The sequence below is a fragment of the Lithohypha guttulata genome (assembly GCF_036872675.1).
Source record: "Lithohypha guttulata strain CCFEE 5908 chromosome Unknown scaffold_8, whole genome shotgun sequence".
NCBI classification, from domain to species: domain Eukaryota; kingdom Fungi; phylum Ascomycota; class Eurotiomycetes; order Chaetothyriales; family Trichomeriaceae; genus Lithohypha; species Lithohypha guttulata.
This window is the reverse complement of record NW_027042757.1, coordinates 236,001-251,540: the sequence shown is the minus strand read 5'-3', so window position 1 is coordinate 251,540 and position 15,540 is coordinate 236,001. Positions and strand designations below refer to the sequence as shown.

The window sequence follows — 15,540 nt, the reverse complement described above, 5'->3', positions numbered from 1 at the left end:
GAAACGGTATAGAGCTGGGAGAGGAAGCAGTGTGCCGCTAGATCTGAGTAGTTTGACATGAAGAGAGCGATTTCCAGAGCGAGATTGAACGAACGAACAATTTGGAGCAAGACTTCGCAATACGACAGTGTGTTCAGCGCACGGCACATGTTACAAGAACTTCAAGATTGTGACCCGAACACTGACCTGCTGATAGGAGACATGATGTTATCAACCTGCTATTGAACTGGTATAGGAATGTGTTGCTATATAAAGCCCGAATGATCTGTCGTGACCAAGACCCGACGAGACACGACCCACGATTCAAAGACCTACTGATACGGTGCGAATCATGCTACAACGAAGACATCTTTCACGACAGGTCCGGCGTCAGGAAAGACTATAGGTGCTGAGAGATAGAGTTTGGCAAGAGGATGCGTCATACTGCCAGTAGTAAGCGAGAAGCAGTATCTTATTCATGGAAACTAGGCATAACAACCTTGAACTGCTTGCCTGACCACAAATTCTCTGAGTATACAAAGGGCGATCAGTGCTGCGATAAGAGAAATGTCCCATCCTATTTGCAAGCGTGTCACGCAGAGCAGGTACAAATAAGACAAAGAAGCACATGTTACGTGGTGAAAAAACCTTCACTCCTCAGAGAAGCTACTGGACCTCCTGCCATCGGTATGTCCTGCTACTGCCCCTTCTATTCACCTTGAACTTATCGATGTGGTACGTGGGAGCTCACCTTCCTGTCACTTCTGCAGCAATCCCAACCACCTGATCGATTTTCCAAGCGGCACTTAAGTCCACATCCGTTCTATGAATCTCTTCTTCTCTCAACCACCTTTACCACCACATCCATAAATTCGATCTGCTCAGGCTCGATCCATTCAACAGCTCAGCACCCATCTTTGATCTGATCTGTACGAGTCTTGCTTTCGATCAAGTTCCAGCATACTGATCCATACCTGTCAGCAGGCATTCCCAAACAAAACACATCTATACATACCCCATCAACATGTCTACCATAAGCTGGAAAGACCCCGAGACCAAGATCAAGGTAAATCATCTCCCGAGAAATCAAACATCCGCGGTGTGTCAAAGCAGAAAGCTAACCATGTCCCCAAGTTCTACCACGCCATCTTCGCATCCAATGAAACAGCCCTTTCGAGCGGCAGCGGTACAGCAGACCAGGTCGCTGTATACATGGGTAAGCACACACATACCGTACCACACCACAACATACCGACCATTCAACTAACCACAACCTTTCTCTATCAGGCTGTACCGCCAAAGCAGTCACGCACCAGCTCACTGCTCTCCGAAAGGAGATTGACAGTCTCAAGTCTGGTAACCCGCAAGCTCCAGCCACGCCTGCCAAGGGTAAGAAGCGAAAGAACACTGCCAAGAACGAGGAGGATGGTGATGCGTCGCCAACACCAGGAAAGAAGGCTAAAGCCACACCCAAGAAGAGCGCTGCTGCAGATGCTAAGAAGGGTGGTAAGACTAAGAAGAAGGAAGAAGAGGAGGTCGTCAAGGAGGAGTCATCTGACGATGAAGGAGTTGACGGGGAGAATGGGGTGGATGGCGAGGATGGAAAGGATAGTGTCGCGGCACGTAAGAATGCTGCTGATGGCGAGGAGCATAGTGATGAGATCGAGGATTGAGACACCTACCTATCTTAGATAAAGTCATACAGGCAGGAAGAGCAGGATGCAGGACAAGTTCAAGTCGTTACGACGTTGGATAATGACAGAGACCAGGATAGTTGCGCATAACAAGAATGAGAAGGCATGACACAGAGCTTAAACGAGCGATGACAACAGACAACTTTGCACAATACTCATTTTTGAGTAGCTACCATAGAGTAAAGTAGCATATATACTTCACACTCACAAACTCCTCTTCTTTCTTCTCTTCAACAAGCTCTTCTCCCCCAGCCCCTCAAACGACTTCTTAAAAGGATTAATCCCCTGCTGCTGACTCGAGCTTACCACCTTCTTCCCACCTACACCTACACCCCTACCACTGCCTCCTCTATCCTTCGGCGATGAACGTTGCGGACTACTAGACTGCGTCAAGTCCACGATGACCTTGTCTTCGGGAATCTGACTCAGTCTCGGCTGCTTCTGGCTCGCGCTCGATTTGATAGCTAGAGGAGGAGGAGACTCAGGGTCGGAAAAGTACAGCGTTTCGGTAGACGTATTGACTCTCGGGCTACGTCGGATGGGTTCTGGCTTGACTTTGAAAATACTGCTCTGGCGTCTTCGTTGTGTTTGGCTGGAGGTCAGGGCTCGCAGGGACGGGAGGCCGTTACTGTCGACGCTTTCGCCGTCGGATGGCTTGGGGCTGAGAAGGGGTGGTGAGTTTGAGGCGTCTAGGTTTGCAAATGGTGAAGATCGTGCTTGGACTTCGGCTTGATCTAGAATTGGGGAAGTAGGTGCTGGTAAGGACTCTGGATACTGCGTTTGAGGTACTTCGGATGGTAAGGATGCAGGTAAGTCGATAGCTTTGGACGTGTCGATATCGGGGTCCAGCTCGTCCTCTTGTACAGGATCTAGAAGTGCGCTGGTTTCCACGGTTGGCATAGGTGTCGGCGTCATTCTCTGTGCATCTTGATGCGAGCTGCTTTGTGCTGGTACAGAAGGGGTCTCAAGTCCTAATTGAGATAGATTGGGGTATCTCACTGATTCGACCATGCTCTCGGAAGGTGGTGAGCTCTCACGCTCGGCGCTGGGAACAAAGGGATGTGTTGGTGAGGTGATTGCATCTGCATCCGACCGCCAGGCATGGGCGTGCTCCGTTGAGGTCTCAGGCAAATCTCTGTTGCTGACTGTTGGCTCGGGAAGAGGATGTAGGATCTGTGCATCCAGGGCTGAATTAAATCCCGCGTCCTTGATGATGTCCTCGATCTCTGTCCTTCTTGGAGTACTGACCTGCTGCTGAGTTTCCTCAACTCTTGACGTTCCCGAATCCTGCGCGTCTCCACCTTGTAATGAAGTTGTCGTCTGATCATGTATGGTCAGCTCTGCTTGCGGTCCCTTCGACCTAGATTGACTGTGCGCAATGACGACTCCAGCTGAATCAGATGGAGCCACAAATTTGGGTTGAATCATCTCATCGAAGGCGATTACACGCAAGCCATCGTCAGGTTCATCCTCGTCATCGATGGGCATCTCGAATTTGTTATATACACGTTCACCAGTTTCCTCGTCATACTCAGCAGTCTCGGAATCTCTGTATTGTGGTGCAAGCCGGAGTCGAAGTCTGGGACCCTCATTAGACAGAATTCGTGCTACACGATATGGCGACTGGCCAGGCTGGAAGTGCTCGTCTAGATGCAACTGTTTGTAAGCTATGACGGCACCTTTCACGAGATCATGAGGCTCGAAATCGTAGAGAACATCGAAGTCCGAGGGTATAGGTATGATATCCTCCTCGTCGTTGGTCTCAGCTGTCAAGGTTCTGGATATGGTCAGAGCCTGTGAAGGAGCATCGCCATAATCCAGCTCGATGTCTTGATCATCATCTTCTTCTCTTGCTTGCTCTTCAGGTGGGTCGAGCTGCTGATCTTCATACCTGTATGATTGATTGTTGTGCTTTTGCTGTTGCTTTCGGTTCTGTCGTGCTTCTTCCTTCTCCTTGCGTACCTGCCATGGGTGCTTGAACGGGAACGGAGGCACTTCAGGCTTCTTGTAAGTTTGTACACATTCGACAGCCTTGATGATGAGCTTGCTCTTCCACCTCTCTGGGTGCTGTGCTGTGGGTGCAGCAGCTGGTGTGGGACCGGTACTCTGTGACTGTAAAATCTCCTTCTCTTTGACCTGTCGTACAGGCTTAGCAAGTTTTTCACGCAGAGCTTGTTCAGCAGCAGGGGTTTTGGGATTGCGGACACCTAATGCATTGAAAAGCATACGTCTTGAGCTTGCGACGTCGAGCCTAGCACGTTTTGGTGATGGTTCTTCAGCAGCAATCTCCTGTGCAGCCGGTTCTGCAGCTATAACAGGCTCGGCAAGTACAGCCTCTGGTTGTACAGGTTCTTCGTCCGACAAAGGCGCAGCAACTGGAAGCTCACTGACAGGTTCGGCAGGAGGATCCTGTTCAGAAACATTCGTTCCTGAAACTTCTGTTATTTCAACATCTTGCTCCACCGTCGGGAGTTGAGGTGCATTACCATTCAATCTTCTCAAAAGCTCTTCTCGTCTAGCAGCCACTTCCTCAGCTATATCTTCGGTGCCGTCGACCATGATCTCCTCAGCCTCGGTGCCAGCTTCTTGAGTTCTCTTCGTCGGCGCAGACGCAAATTTTGTCGCATCTCCCCGTTGTAGATATGCTTCTAGACTCTCAAAATTTGCTCCTGGTGGCAATTTACCCTCCGCCTTTAGTCGACTCAAGATCTTGTTCTGCTTCTTGCGTATGTTGTTCTTTTGCGTCTTGAGCGAGCCTTTTCCTGGCGGTACATTCTGTTTTTCTGCAGGCTTCTGAGCTTCCACATAAGCTACTTTGTGTTGGACTTGTTCTGTATGATGCTCAGGTCCCTTCAAATCTTTAGTTTCTGGCAGCGCAGACTCCACCACCTCTTCACCGCTAGAGCTAGACTCACCACTAGTAGAACTCTCGTCAGAATCTGAAGAATTCGAACTAGAATCGCTCGAATCCGTGTCGCTCATGTCGGAGCCAGAAGATGAAGTGTCCACGGTTGCTGCTGGAGTGGTAGTCGTAATGTGCGCGTTGCCGACTGGGACGTCTGCACTGCCTTCACTGCCACTGTCGCTTTCGTCCGAATCTTCACTGCCACTGGAAGAGCTGCTGTCGTCTTCGTGTTCAGACCCAACACCGTTGACTATGATTGTAGACGATGTGCCATTCGTGAGTCCCGCCTCCTGACTTTCGGGAATCGGACCCCGACTAGAGCTGTCGTCCTCCGCTATGTCTATCTTTCTTCGCTTGGTGGGTTCTGGTGCACGTACCGTCTTCGAGTGTCCGTCCAGAATTTGCACACGTTTTCGCTTCTTTCCAGCCGGACTCTGCTCAGGTGGTTTCTCCTCAAGAAGTTGTTTCTCGCCATTTTCATCAAAAACAATCTCTTTAAGAATCTTACCACCGACATCAATTGTATCTTGTGTTTCCAGGCCATCTTCTTCGTCCTCTGCCTCGTGCTCAAGCGAATCCTCTGTAGACGCGTTCGAAGCATCGTCTTCGTAGTCTTCCTCATCGTCAGCTTCCTCCTCGTCATTGTCCAGACCTAAGACATTCGTAATCATTAGCTGAGACTCGCGTTCCTGGTCATCCTGATTTTCCTCTTCCTGGGTCTCTGCGATAGCTAGCTGCTCGTCAGTACCACCTCTTGGGGGAATATAGACCCTGGGCCGATTCCTGACTATCACACCCCTGCCCCATGGACCCCCATCAATCATATGTACACCCGACTGGTTGATCTGATGGCGCCCGTTATACCTTCGTTCCTTAATCTCTTTCCGCACCAGAGGTCTAATGACTACCTCATCATCCTCCTTGAATACATCATCAACGGACTGCCAGTGGAAGACTTCATAAAACTGACTCTGATTGTCGTTGAGACGAGATTCGACCGCATAGTCCTCGCAACCCCAGTGGTCGCTTTCGATTGGGATCAGGTAGTTGACTGCTGACAAGAGATCGGAGACAGTTAGTATCTTGTACCCAGCGGCCACCAGCTGCTGTGCATTTGTATTGAAGACATTGCGTACAGGTGCTAGAGTGTGTCTGTGTACTGTGATCTGGAGTCGCATCGTGTGTATAGCAAAGGTGATAAACCAAGGCAGAGAGGTACGCGAGCTGATTTATGCATTCCTAGCATGCCAGTATAACGATTTCAAAGGACAGTATTTCTCATTGTGAATTGCACGTTACTTTGCTCTCAAAGAAAGCCGCAAACTCCGTCGTCATCGCTGAGACGCGTGCCGTCGACTTTGTTCGCATCTTTTTGCCCAAACATGCCCGCGTTTTAGGCAGAGCTATAAGTGGAGGCTGTCTTATAAGTTAGTGCCGTTCTGCACGTGGTCGTGATGTGCCTAAAAGACCCTGTATCCCATTAAATGCCCCAACTTCTTTCTATCAGCATTGATATTGGCGTAGGACTTGCTGGAATCAGATCCAACAGTTTCTGTAATCCACAGAAACTGTGATAAAAGTCCACAACAGTCGTCTCTGTTAGGGACCGCGCGAGCTCGTTAAAAGACGTCAATTGATGTAAAGCAGGCAATGGTATTACAGCTTGTCGGTGAATTATTTTGCTCGAGCAAGGGTATCATTTTTGCTGTACCCACCGCTTGTATGCAATAGAACATCCTTTGCCCTTCAAAGAAAGAACCGAGCGATGCCGCCCTGACTCTTGACGCCATCTACCCGGCAAACAAAAGCCAAACATATTCTATTTCGCTCCACCAACCCGGATGGACGAGAACTTGTCCCTCAAATCACCTACCGATATCCAGCTTCTCGGCCTCCTTAACTGCGATTCTTGCTCTGTGCTCATTTGTTCCTTGCTAGAAGGGTTTTATGATGGCGTTACAAGAGTCGATATCTCGGCCTCGGAGACTTTAGCTGCTGACTTGCCTTCTTCAATGTTCTTCTGTCCGACTATTTTTAACTCCAGCATTTTGTTCGCTAACTCAAGTGCCTGCTCTGCTTCCCATGTTACATCGTAAGCGAAGAAAAAGTTGCAGATAGGCACACTGTGTGGTACTGAAGTCATTGGTGGGAGTGGCCCCTGGTAATATTGCCTAATTTTCTTTTCAGCTGCCTGACCCATCTTGACGAACATGGGACCTGGAACAATAGGCTCGGTAAGGATTTGCGTGGCACTGACTCGAGGTAGGCGAAATCCTTCGAACATCGCAAGGCGCTCGGTCAGCTTGCGCGAAGCTGGTGCGTTGACATCTCCACTGCCTTCAACGCCTCGCAGGAAGACTTCGAGCGCGGCCGCGTCCTCGATCGAGGACGAGACACCTTGAGCATGTGTGAGGAGCATTGGATGGCAGGCATCGCCAATTAGTACGGCCTTGCCCTTGAAAAGCTTTGGGAGAGGATCTCGTTTCATCTGGGTGTACATCTTGATTTCTGGAGACTTCATCATAAGAGCCTTGACACTGGGGTGAAATCCGTCCATGACTGCCTCGAGCATTTCTGGTGTGGCTGGGAAATTCCAGTCTTCAATTGTCTGATCTTGTTCACTAGTTTCGTGCGTCGCATTGAGTTTTCTTGCAACAATCAAGCAATTTAGAATCTCCCCGTTTCGGCAAGGATATGTGACGCACATTACACCCTTTTGTGGGAGTGCTGGAGCCCAGAATCCAGGTCCTTCGTTCTCAAAGAGTGGTCGCGTGACAGGATCCTCGAGGATATCCTTCATCGGAATGAGGCACCGGTAAGCTGTTTGACCAGATCGTTGCATAGGAGTATCACGACCAGTGATTTCCTTGTTAAGCCTATCGTGTTGGCCATCCGCAACGATGATAAGGTCTTTCTGCACCTTCCTGCCGTCTTTCAGGGTGACTATGCCTTCCACTGGCTCGATATCAATGACTTGGCAACCAAGGTTGATTTTTGCGGCAGGGCCTTCCAATGCAGGGTCTTCTGCCATGCTTCGAAACTCGCGGTGCATATCGACTCGGTGGTAGAAATACCATTCATTTCCATATCTTGCTGGGATGTCCCTGAAGTCAAGCGTAGGAGCCATGGGTTCGAGAGTATCGCCCTTCGGTCTGCGCACTTGTTCAATCTGAATGCCTTGTGTCTTCTGAGCATCAAAGCCCCATCTCTTCAAAATTCTACCACCATTCGGTGGGATTGATACAGCTGCACCATTCTCGTTCTTGAACGTCGATCGCTCCCAGATCTGCCATATTGTTAGTCCGGAGCAGCGAATTCCCAGGCGGACCACCGACCTCGCATTCGTGCCCAACTCTGCGTAGGGCAATAGCAGCAGCTAGGCCAGCAACGCCAGCCCCGACAATACCTATTTGCAAAGGTGTCTTTGACTCTGTTTCTAACATTGTGACTGGCTCTCGTTATGGCTTCGTGTATAGTCGAATGTGAAGCCGCTTCGTAGCAATTATCTCAAGAAGCAAAGATTGGGGTGTCCACGTCGTATGGGATACAAGCCTACCATATAGCAGGAGCGCAGCCTTTCAAGTCGTTCATAATAAGCTAACCGCAACGCCTATCTAGCAGTACAGCAGTAGCGGTTCCAATCGATAGCTAATTTTAACTTGCTTACCATCACTGCTAGAACATTGAGTAAACTCTCGGATGACACATTCGGTAGCGACCGAACGAGACATGGCTGAAGTTCCTCTATTGTAAGTGGTGCCCTCGAGTCTCACCGAACCACTTTGACCTCGCATATTGGCTTGGCTGAATTGGTTAGGAAGTGGCCGAGCTCCGAATAGCGTCTGGGTATTGAGCTCCAGGAACCACATCGGCTCAGTTAGTAGTGCGCCACAGCCAAAACAACTTGAGGGTTGACAGGCCTTGCTGACCTGATGGCCGGTCTCAGCACATTATCAAGCTGACTAGTCCAGTCTGACGTTCGATACGTTTGTGACAAGGGATAGATGCTAGTCGTGCTCAGGTATCCTACCATGTCCACACGGCTGAAGACGTTCCGAAATGTTGTAGTCGAGAACAAAGGCGAAAGCCTCTTCACAAGTATCTTGGGAAAGCACGACCAGCCAGCTATTTCACTGGCACAGAAATTGCAAAAGCCCTACCTCTCGCATGTCTATGGCGCTCAGATTCTTACTGATCGTTGATGGGAGTGAGGTATGCTTCACGGTCTGTATTTGAACGTGACAAGACAATGTACCGCGCGTCATTCAGCCACTGTTGCAGAATAAAAAGCCGTTATTGATGCCGCTAAACACTGGTTGCATGAACATGTCGAACATCGTCATACCACCATGCAATAAATAAAGTCTCGCATATCATTCAGACTCGTTGACAATGAGATGGACCAGCAACACGAACCTCGAGTACAAAGAGGCAATTTTAAGGTTTTTGATGCCAGTACAAGTAGACCGATCCTACAACGTCTGAATGCCGATAGTTCGTGGTTGTTATCCTTGCCTTATCCGCAACATCTTCAACCACCTCTAGGACGATGTCGGTTCAACGTTATTATCGATGCCTGGCTGAGAGGTCGTCAAGTAGATCTGTTCAGCTGGTTCTCGTCACAAGAACATGCGGAACCCTCCAGCGTTGAGAGTATCAATCAACTCAACGCATTACTCCAAACTGCTGAACGTAAAATCACAGGTCAATCGTTCACTGGTGGGGAGCAGACCAACTTCATCGATCTAGTCGTCTGTTCTCATGAGTTTACAGACCACTGTCACGAAGCAACGTTGCGAGAATTACCTGGCAGCGTCTTAGTTCTGGCGCCAAAGAAAGCTGCCTCGTTGGTAAGGTCGTGGAAGCACTTTGACAATGTGGTCGAAATTTCTATGTATGGTACCAACAGCCATCACACTCTCCTGCCAGATTGGCTATCTGTCGAAAGAGTTCATACGAAAGGCGATGCTTCGATACATTTCCACTCAGCCTTGATCGTCACATTTTCCCTAACTGCTGGCCAGAGATCAGAGGCGATCGTATACACGCCTCATGGCATCAAGGCAGATTCTCTGATCAGTGCCTTAGCACTTCGGCCTGCAACAGAACTCCTCGCTCTGCTTCACGGCCTCCATGACATCTCCCTAGCAGGTGCTCAACTGAACCTTGGGATGGAGAATGCGATAAAGATTCGGCAGTCTCGGGATGTGAAGTACTGGTTTGCAACGCACGATGAAGTGAAGCTTGCCTATGGCATGGTAGCATGGATGCTTAAGCGAACCGAGCATACTCTACAACTGTCTCCTGGAAGTCATCCTATAACTGAACATGGGAGTGCTCCTGGTGTGTCAGAAGATACATTTGTATCACTTGAAAATGGTGACTGCTTCATCTTGCGATAGACTGAGCTGGCAACTGTGTAGTTGTCTCGTCGAAATATTCTGCGTCTTCTCGATGGTGGCATAGTGGTTACGTAGTAAGCAAGAATTCGAAGCTGAGTATTCGTTATTGACTGTTCTCTCAAGACAGTGTTGTACGAGGAGACGAACATGGAGGATTGGAGATCGTGGCCGTAAGCGGTAATACCAATGCAGCTAGCGAAGGTTTCATGCCTATAGGAGCCTAACGCACCGCTAGATCGAAGGTTTGAGAGCCTCCAGATGGAGGTGAATGCCGGATTGTGGAACCTTCAACTGAGCCTCAGAACCGTTTACACGCTAGAACCAGATCTCGGTCAGACAAGATAGGAAACCTGAAATTTCGATCTTGCTGGCCAGAGTCCTACACAGACGTTATTGCCAGAATTTAGTGCATCATAAAAATTTGCCTGGTTCGAGGCTACACTTAATAAAAGGAAAAGACTGAAAAGTTATTGCAGTTTATCGTCTTCTGGAAGAAGCATTCTGCACGTTGGTAATGCATTGCAATTACAGTTCACGTACTGGCAAATTATCGATGTTCGGCACTCTCGAAACTGACCCCACGACTTCCCTGTGACCTTGTGCTTCACGTGTTGGTAGCCGTTCCCTTTTCCACCAACACCCACTAACAAATCTATCCACTGTCTGCTTTACCGTATCGACTATGCCTGCTCGGAGTCTCACGCGAATGGTTCTGGTGCAGATTGAAGATTGACCGCGTCGAACCGGGCATGATATGTGGCGTTAGTGCAACTGTCTTTTTCTGCCCCAGGTTCGCCTTAGGAGCCCATGTTAGCCGTGGACGGAGTAGCAGTTGAACGGACGGCATAGCATGACCTTCCAACAACAACGAGACGAATCAGTTCGTGAAATTCTTAGGAACGCCTCATACATTCCTTTCCGCGCTTCACCAAAACCTACACCTGTGGCTGGTACCATTGCTGTAAGCACCATCACCTCTACCAGGAACATTGCTCCACGCTCGGCAGACACCCATCCTGCTGAAACCTCATCGTCGACCGGTCTTCAAGCTGGCCAGAAGCGCAACTCCCCCGAGAACGTCGACAAACAATTTGATTCAAACTCCCCTTTGTCGAAGAAGGCCAGGTGCGCCGACTATCCTTCTTTCCCAGCGTCAGTATTTCCAGGCCATGAAGAGCCTGTAAGAGGGCGCAGGTCACCCGTTCCTGGCAGTCCCACGAATAGCGGAACTGGCAGCGCCACTCCTCGTCTCCGCTCTACCTCGCCTGGTACTCTGACCTCGATCCTGGCCGCCGAAACGATGCTCAACAGGGCGGAAGAGTTGGGAGGAAACAGGGTCACAAAGTTGACCAGAGGTCTGCCATCCAGTCCTGTGCCCTCTCGATCCACTCCTTGGCCCTCGAATAGGCAAATCAGCGATGCCACCTCCAACAGTAGGAATGTTGCGCGAAAAGATAGTACAGGTTCGCAAATACTTGATGTGGTGGGCTTGGGAGAATTCCTGCAACACGATGAAAGGCCTATATTTGTGCTCGATTTGGAAGCGGCAGATCCAGAAGAGTTGCCAATAATTTTCGTCAATACTACTCTACGTCTAAGGCCAGGCCTGGTCGACAGTATATATGGTCGCTTTCATGAGGCGGCATTGGTGGTAGATGTTGCTAGTCCATGGGAAGAGTTCAGGAAATGGTTGTTGAATGAGCCTGCGGGCAAACCCAGCACAAGCCCCTTCCAATTCGGTGGTCCATTGTGGAAAAGCACTACCTTGCGAGGAAGATTACGAATCGTCACTGGCACCGACTTCTTCTCCCCACCAAGTAGCAGTGCCTCGCAAAGGTTTCCTCCCAGACCTCAAAGAAGTCATCTAGGCTCATCTTCCTCCTCGCATCACACTCTTCGAAGGAATGATAATCAGGTACCAGGTTATTTCGACATCCCTCCAGCCAGCGGTACGCGGATTCCTGCGACAATGGAGAACCTTGTCTCATCTATGTCCGAGCCAGATGCCGATAGCTCATTCGATGCTTTTTCCAATGGGCCACCGACTACCACTAGCCAGGGCGACAGCGCAATGCACGACCTTCTTCGTGGTCCATCATCGATCCGGGAAGAACTTGTTTCGAGTAACCATTTGTTCCCATTGAAGTCAGACCCTGAGTCTCTTCAGCCGATGTCAATGGATTACCTGACAGATAAAGGCTTCTTCGACTGGACACGTTTACCAACGTCACCTTCCCTACCTCCTCATATTCAGTTCGCCAAAAGCTTCGATTGGGCCAAGACGAGCTTGGGTCCCATCGAGGAATGGCCCGCCGATCTTAGGGCCATGTGCAATTTGATCATGGCCAGTCCGCACCCTGCTGCTATGTACTGGGGTCCTGAGCACGTCGCTATCTACAACGAGCCGTATGTTATGCTGGCAGGCAACAAACATCCAGAATTGATGGGCAGTCGTTATCGAGATGCCTGGAAGGAGATATGGCACCTCATTACGGAGGTGTTTGAAGTTGCCATGTCCAGTGCGCAAGCCACCATGAAAGATGACGATTGCCTGTTCATAATGCGCAACGGTTTTCTCGAGGAAACTTACTTCTCGTGGTCGATAATACCGCTCATAGGCGATGATGGCTCAGTCGTTGGCCTCTATAATCCTTGTTTTGAAAAGACAAGAAGGAAGATTGCTGAACGCAGGATGTTGACCTTGCGGGAGATCGGCGAAAGAACCGCTGCGGCCCGTGCTGTTTCGGACTTTTGGGCCTTGCTCTTACAAGGCTTTGAGGTCAATGAATACGACGCACCTATGGTTATCATCTATTCACTAAACGAGTCGGAAGATAGCGATGTGGCTTCCTCTACCTCCAGCACGGCTGCAGCTTCCAAACAGTGCCGTCTCGAGGGCACGTTAGGTGTAGAGATGGGCCATCCATGTGCACCAGAAATCATTGATCTTAGGCACGATACAAGTGGATTCAGCGCTGTTTTCAAGCGGGCAATCAATGCTGAGCGACCCATTGTGCTGACTGTCGAGCATGGAACTCTTGATGAATCGTTGCTTCAGGGAATAGAATGGAGGGGATTTGGCGACCCGTCCCGTATTGTGGTAATTGCACCTATTCGACCAACAACTGGAGAATCCACCCTTGGTTTTATCGTCATGGCCACGAATCCTCGAAGACCATACGATGAAGACTACGATTTATTTGTGCAACTTTTGAACAGGCAGCTAGCGACTTCGATAGCCTCGGTCGTGTTGTTCGAGGAGGAAATACGGAAGGGCGAAAGGGCTGCTCAACTTGCAGCACAAGATCGCATCGATCTTACGAACCAGCTCGCTGTCCGTACTCAAGAAGCTGTTCAGAGTGAAAACAAATTCACCCGCATGGCAGAGCTAGCACCAGTTGGCATGTACATCGGCGATGACACAGGCAAGATCACGTTTGCAAATGATGCGTGGTATAGACTGTCTTCATTTCCTCTGGGCAAATATGTAGGCAACGATTGGATTGACTACGTAAAGAATGAGGACAAAGCTACGGTCTGGGCACTCTGGCAAAAGCTGCTGAAAAAGAAGTGCGCTGTCTCGATAGAATTCAGATTCAAGACTCCTTGGCGTGACCAATCCGGAAATAAGCATGATACCTGGGTTCTGGGCAGCGCATCACCAGAGTTGGATGATGCTGGCGACATCTCAAGAGTCTTCGGTTCCATCACTGATATCAGCAGTCAAAAATTTGTCGAATCATTGCAAAGAAAAAGGATGGAGGAAGCTATAACGCTGAAGCAGCAACAGGAACGCTATATTGATACAACGTCACATGAAATGAGGAATCCTCTATCAGCAATATTACAAAGCGCCGATGCTATTACTAGCTCCCTACAGGACATGAAGATAAGTGCTGATCTACCGCAACCACAAGTGCAAGGCATCGACAGCATCATTGAATCGGCACAGACTATCACATTGTGCGCACAGCATCAGAAACGGATCGTGGACGATGTTTTGACACTGTCGAAGCTGGATTCCGCTATGCTTCTCGTGACGCCAATTGATACTCAGCCAGAAGCGGTGGCACGGCGTACGATCAAAATGTTTGAAGGAGAATGCCAGACCGCGGATGTTCAGTTGCATGTGCAAGTCGATAAGTCGTATCGCAGCCTGGGTATTGATTATGTTCGATTAGATCCAACGCGACTGTCTCAGGTTTTGATAAATCTTATGACCAACGCGATCAAATTCACGACTACGCAGGAGAAACGTATTGTCAAGATGCATTTAGCAGCGTCTAGGGAGAAACCCTCTCAAGAAGCGAACTACAATCTTACTTATATCCCTTCGCAGGCACCCAAGGACAAAGATGTGACAGCCTCTCCTGCCTGGGGACTGGGCGAGCCACTTTATATCCACTTCGCAGTCTCTGACACTGGTCGTGGTCTTGACGAAGAGGAGAAAAAGCAACTGTTTCGGCGATTCTCACAAGCCAACCCACGAACTCATGTGACCTATGGCGGTTCTGGCCTGGGTTTGTTCATCTCTCGAGAGCTCGTTGAGCTGCAAGGAGGGGAGATAGGTGTTGCTTCCGAACCGAACAAAGGTAGCACTTTCGCATTCTATGTCAAAGCCCGGCGTTCACAAGCTCCACTTTCTGGGAGCGATGAAGATGTTATGGATATGCACCTGATCGCAAGCCGTAAATCATCTGCCGCGAGTGTCAATTCGAGATCACGAAATTCCAAATCCAAAGGGCAGCCAGGAGAAGTAGAACACCCACTGGCGGCTGTCGACACACAGTCAATAGGTGCGCTAGCTAAACCAAAGCACAGTGCTTCAGGAACAAGGGTATTGATCGTGGAGGACAACTTGATCAATCAGAAAGTTCTTGCTACACAGCTGAAAAAGATTGGCTGTATTGTCAGTGTTGCAAACCATGGTGGGGAAGCCATAGACCATATCAAGCAAACAACGTTTTACAAGGATGTTGATCAGACTACACCACCAAAGGCTATTGATATCGTACTGATGGATCTCGAGATGCCCGTGATGGACGGCATCACTTGTGCTCGGACGTTACGCGCAATGCAGAAGGATGGACAACTGACGAGACACATACCTGTTATTGCTGTCACGGCTAATGCTAGAGAAGAACAGATCAAGAACACGCTTGAGGCAGGGATAGATGACGTTGTCAGCAAGCCTTTCAGGATACCAGAACTCGTGCCCAAGATGAAAGCCACAATTGCGAGATTTGCTGTCCAAGATGGTGATTTTAGCAAGGCGACTCTAACCGATAGTAGCAGGAGGAATTCTGCTATGCACGAAGGGGATATGAGCCCCTTGGGAACACCTAGATAACATAGGCTCAGACGTTAACAAGGTACCATCACATCTTTTCCTCACGCTACGATGTGTATCGATACCTGCTCAACGATGAGTGGCGACAAGCAAGAAAAGAAAAAGAACACGGCTTCGCCATCACCTTCGAGACTTCGCGACACTAGAACATGAAGAACACTATGCATGCCGGCATGAGGAGGGACACGGCAATGCTCCCGTGTGCAGCAC

At 49.4% G+C, this 15,540-nt stretch overlaps 4 protein-coding genes across 4 annotated transcripts; 2 read left to right on the top strand and 2 right to left on the bottom strand.

Annotated features, from left to right (window-relative positions):
* Positions 1-1,003: 1,003 nt before the first annotated feature.
* On the top strand, positions 1,004-1,652 carry LTR64_008222 (uncharacterized protein; the record flags this gene model as incomplete). Its single annotated transcript, XM_064902537.1, has 3 exons — positions 1,004-1,045; positions 1,114-1,195; positions 1,267-1,652. 3 exons carry the CDS (start codon positions 1,004-1,006, stop codon positions 1,650-1,652), a joined length of 510 nt encoding a protein of 169 aa, XP_064751013.1.
* A 225-nt stretch (positions 1,653-1,877) lies between these two features.
* Positions 1,878-5,756, bottom strand: LTR64_008221 (uncharacterized protein; the record flags this gene model as incomplete). The annotated part of the gene is made up of 1 exon (XM_064902536.1): positions 1,878-5,756. The coding sequence occupies one exon, from the start codon at positions 5,754-5,756 to the stop codon at positions 1,878-1,880; it is 3,879 nt and encodes a 1,292-aa protein (XP_064751012.1).
* A 767-nt stretch (positions 5,757-6,523) lies between these two features.
* Positions 6,524-8,021, bottom strand: LTR64_008220 (uncharacterized protein; the record flags this gene model as incomplete). Its single annotated transcript, XM_064902535.1, has 2 exons — positions 6,524-7,864; positions 7,914-8,021. 2 exons carry the CDS (start codon positions 8,019-8,021, stop codon positions 6,524-6,526), a joined length of 1,449 nt encoding a protein of 482 aa, XP_064751011.1.
* Positions 8,022-10,830: 2,809 nt separating this feature from the next.
* Positions 10,831-15,330, top strand: LTR64_008219 (uncharacterized protein; the record flags this gene model as incomplete). The annotated part of the gene is made up of 1 exon (XM_064902534.1): positions 10,831-15,330. One exon carries the CDS (start codon positions 10,831-10,833, stop codon positions 15,328-15,330), a length of 4,500 nt encoding a protein of 1,499 aa, XP_064751010.1.
* Positions 15,331-15,540: the final 210 nt, after the last annotated feature.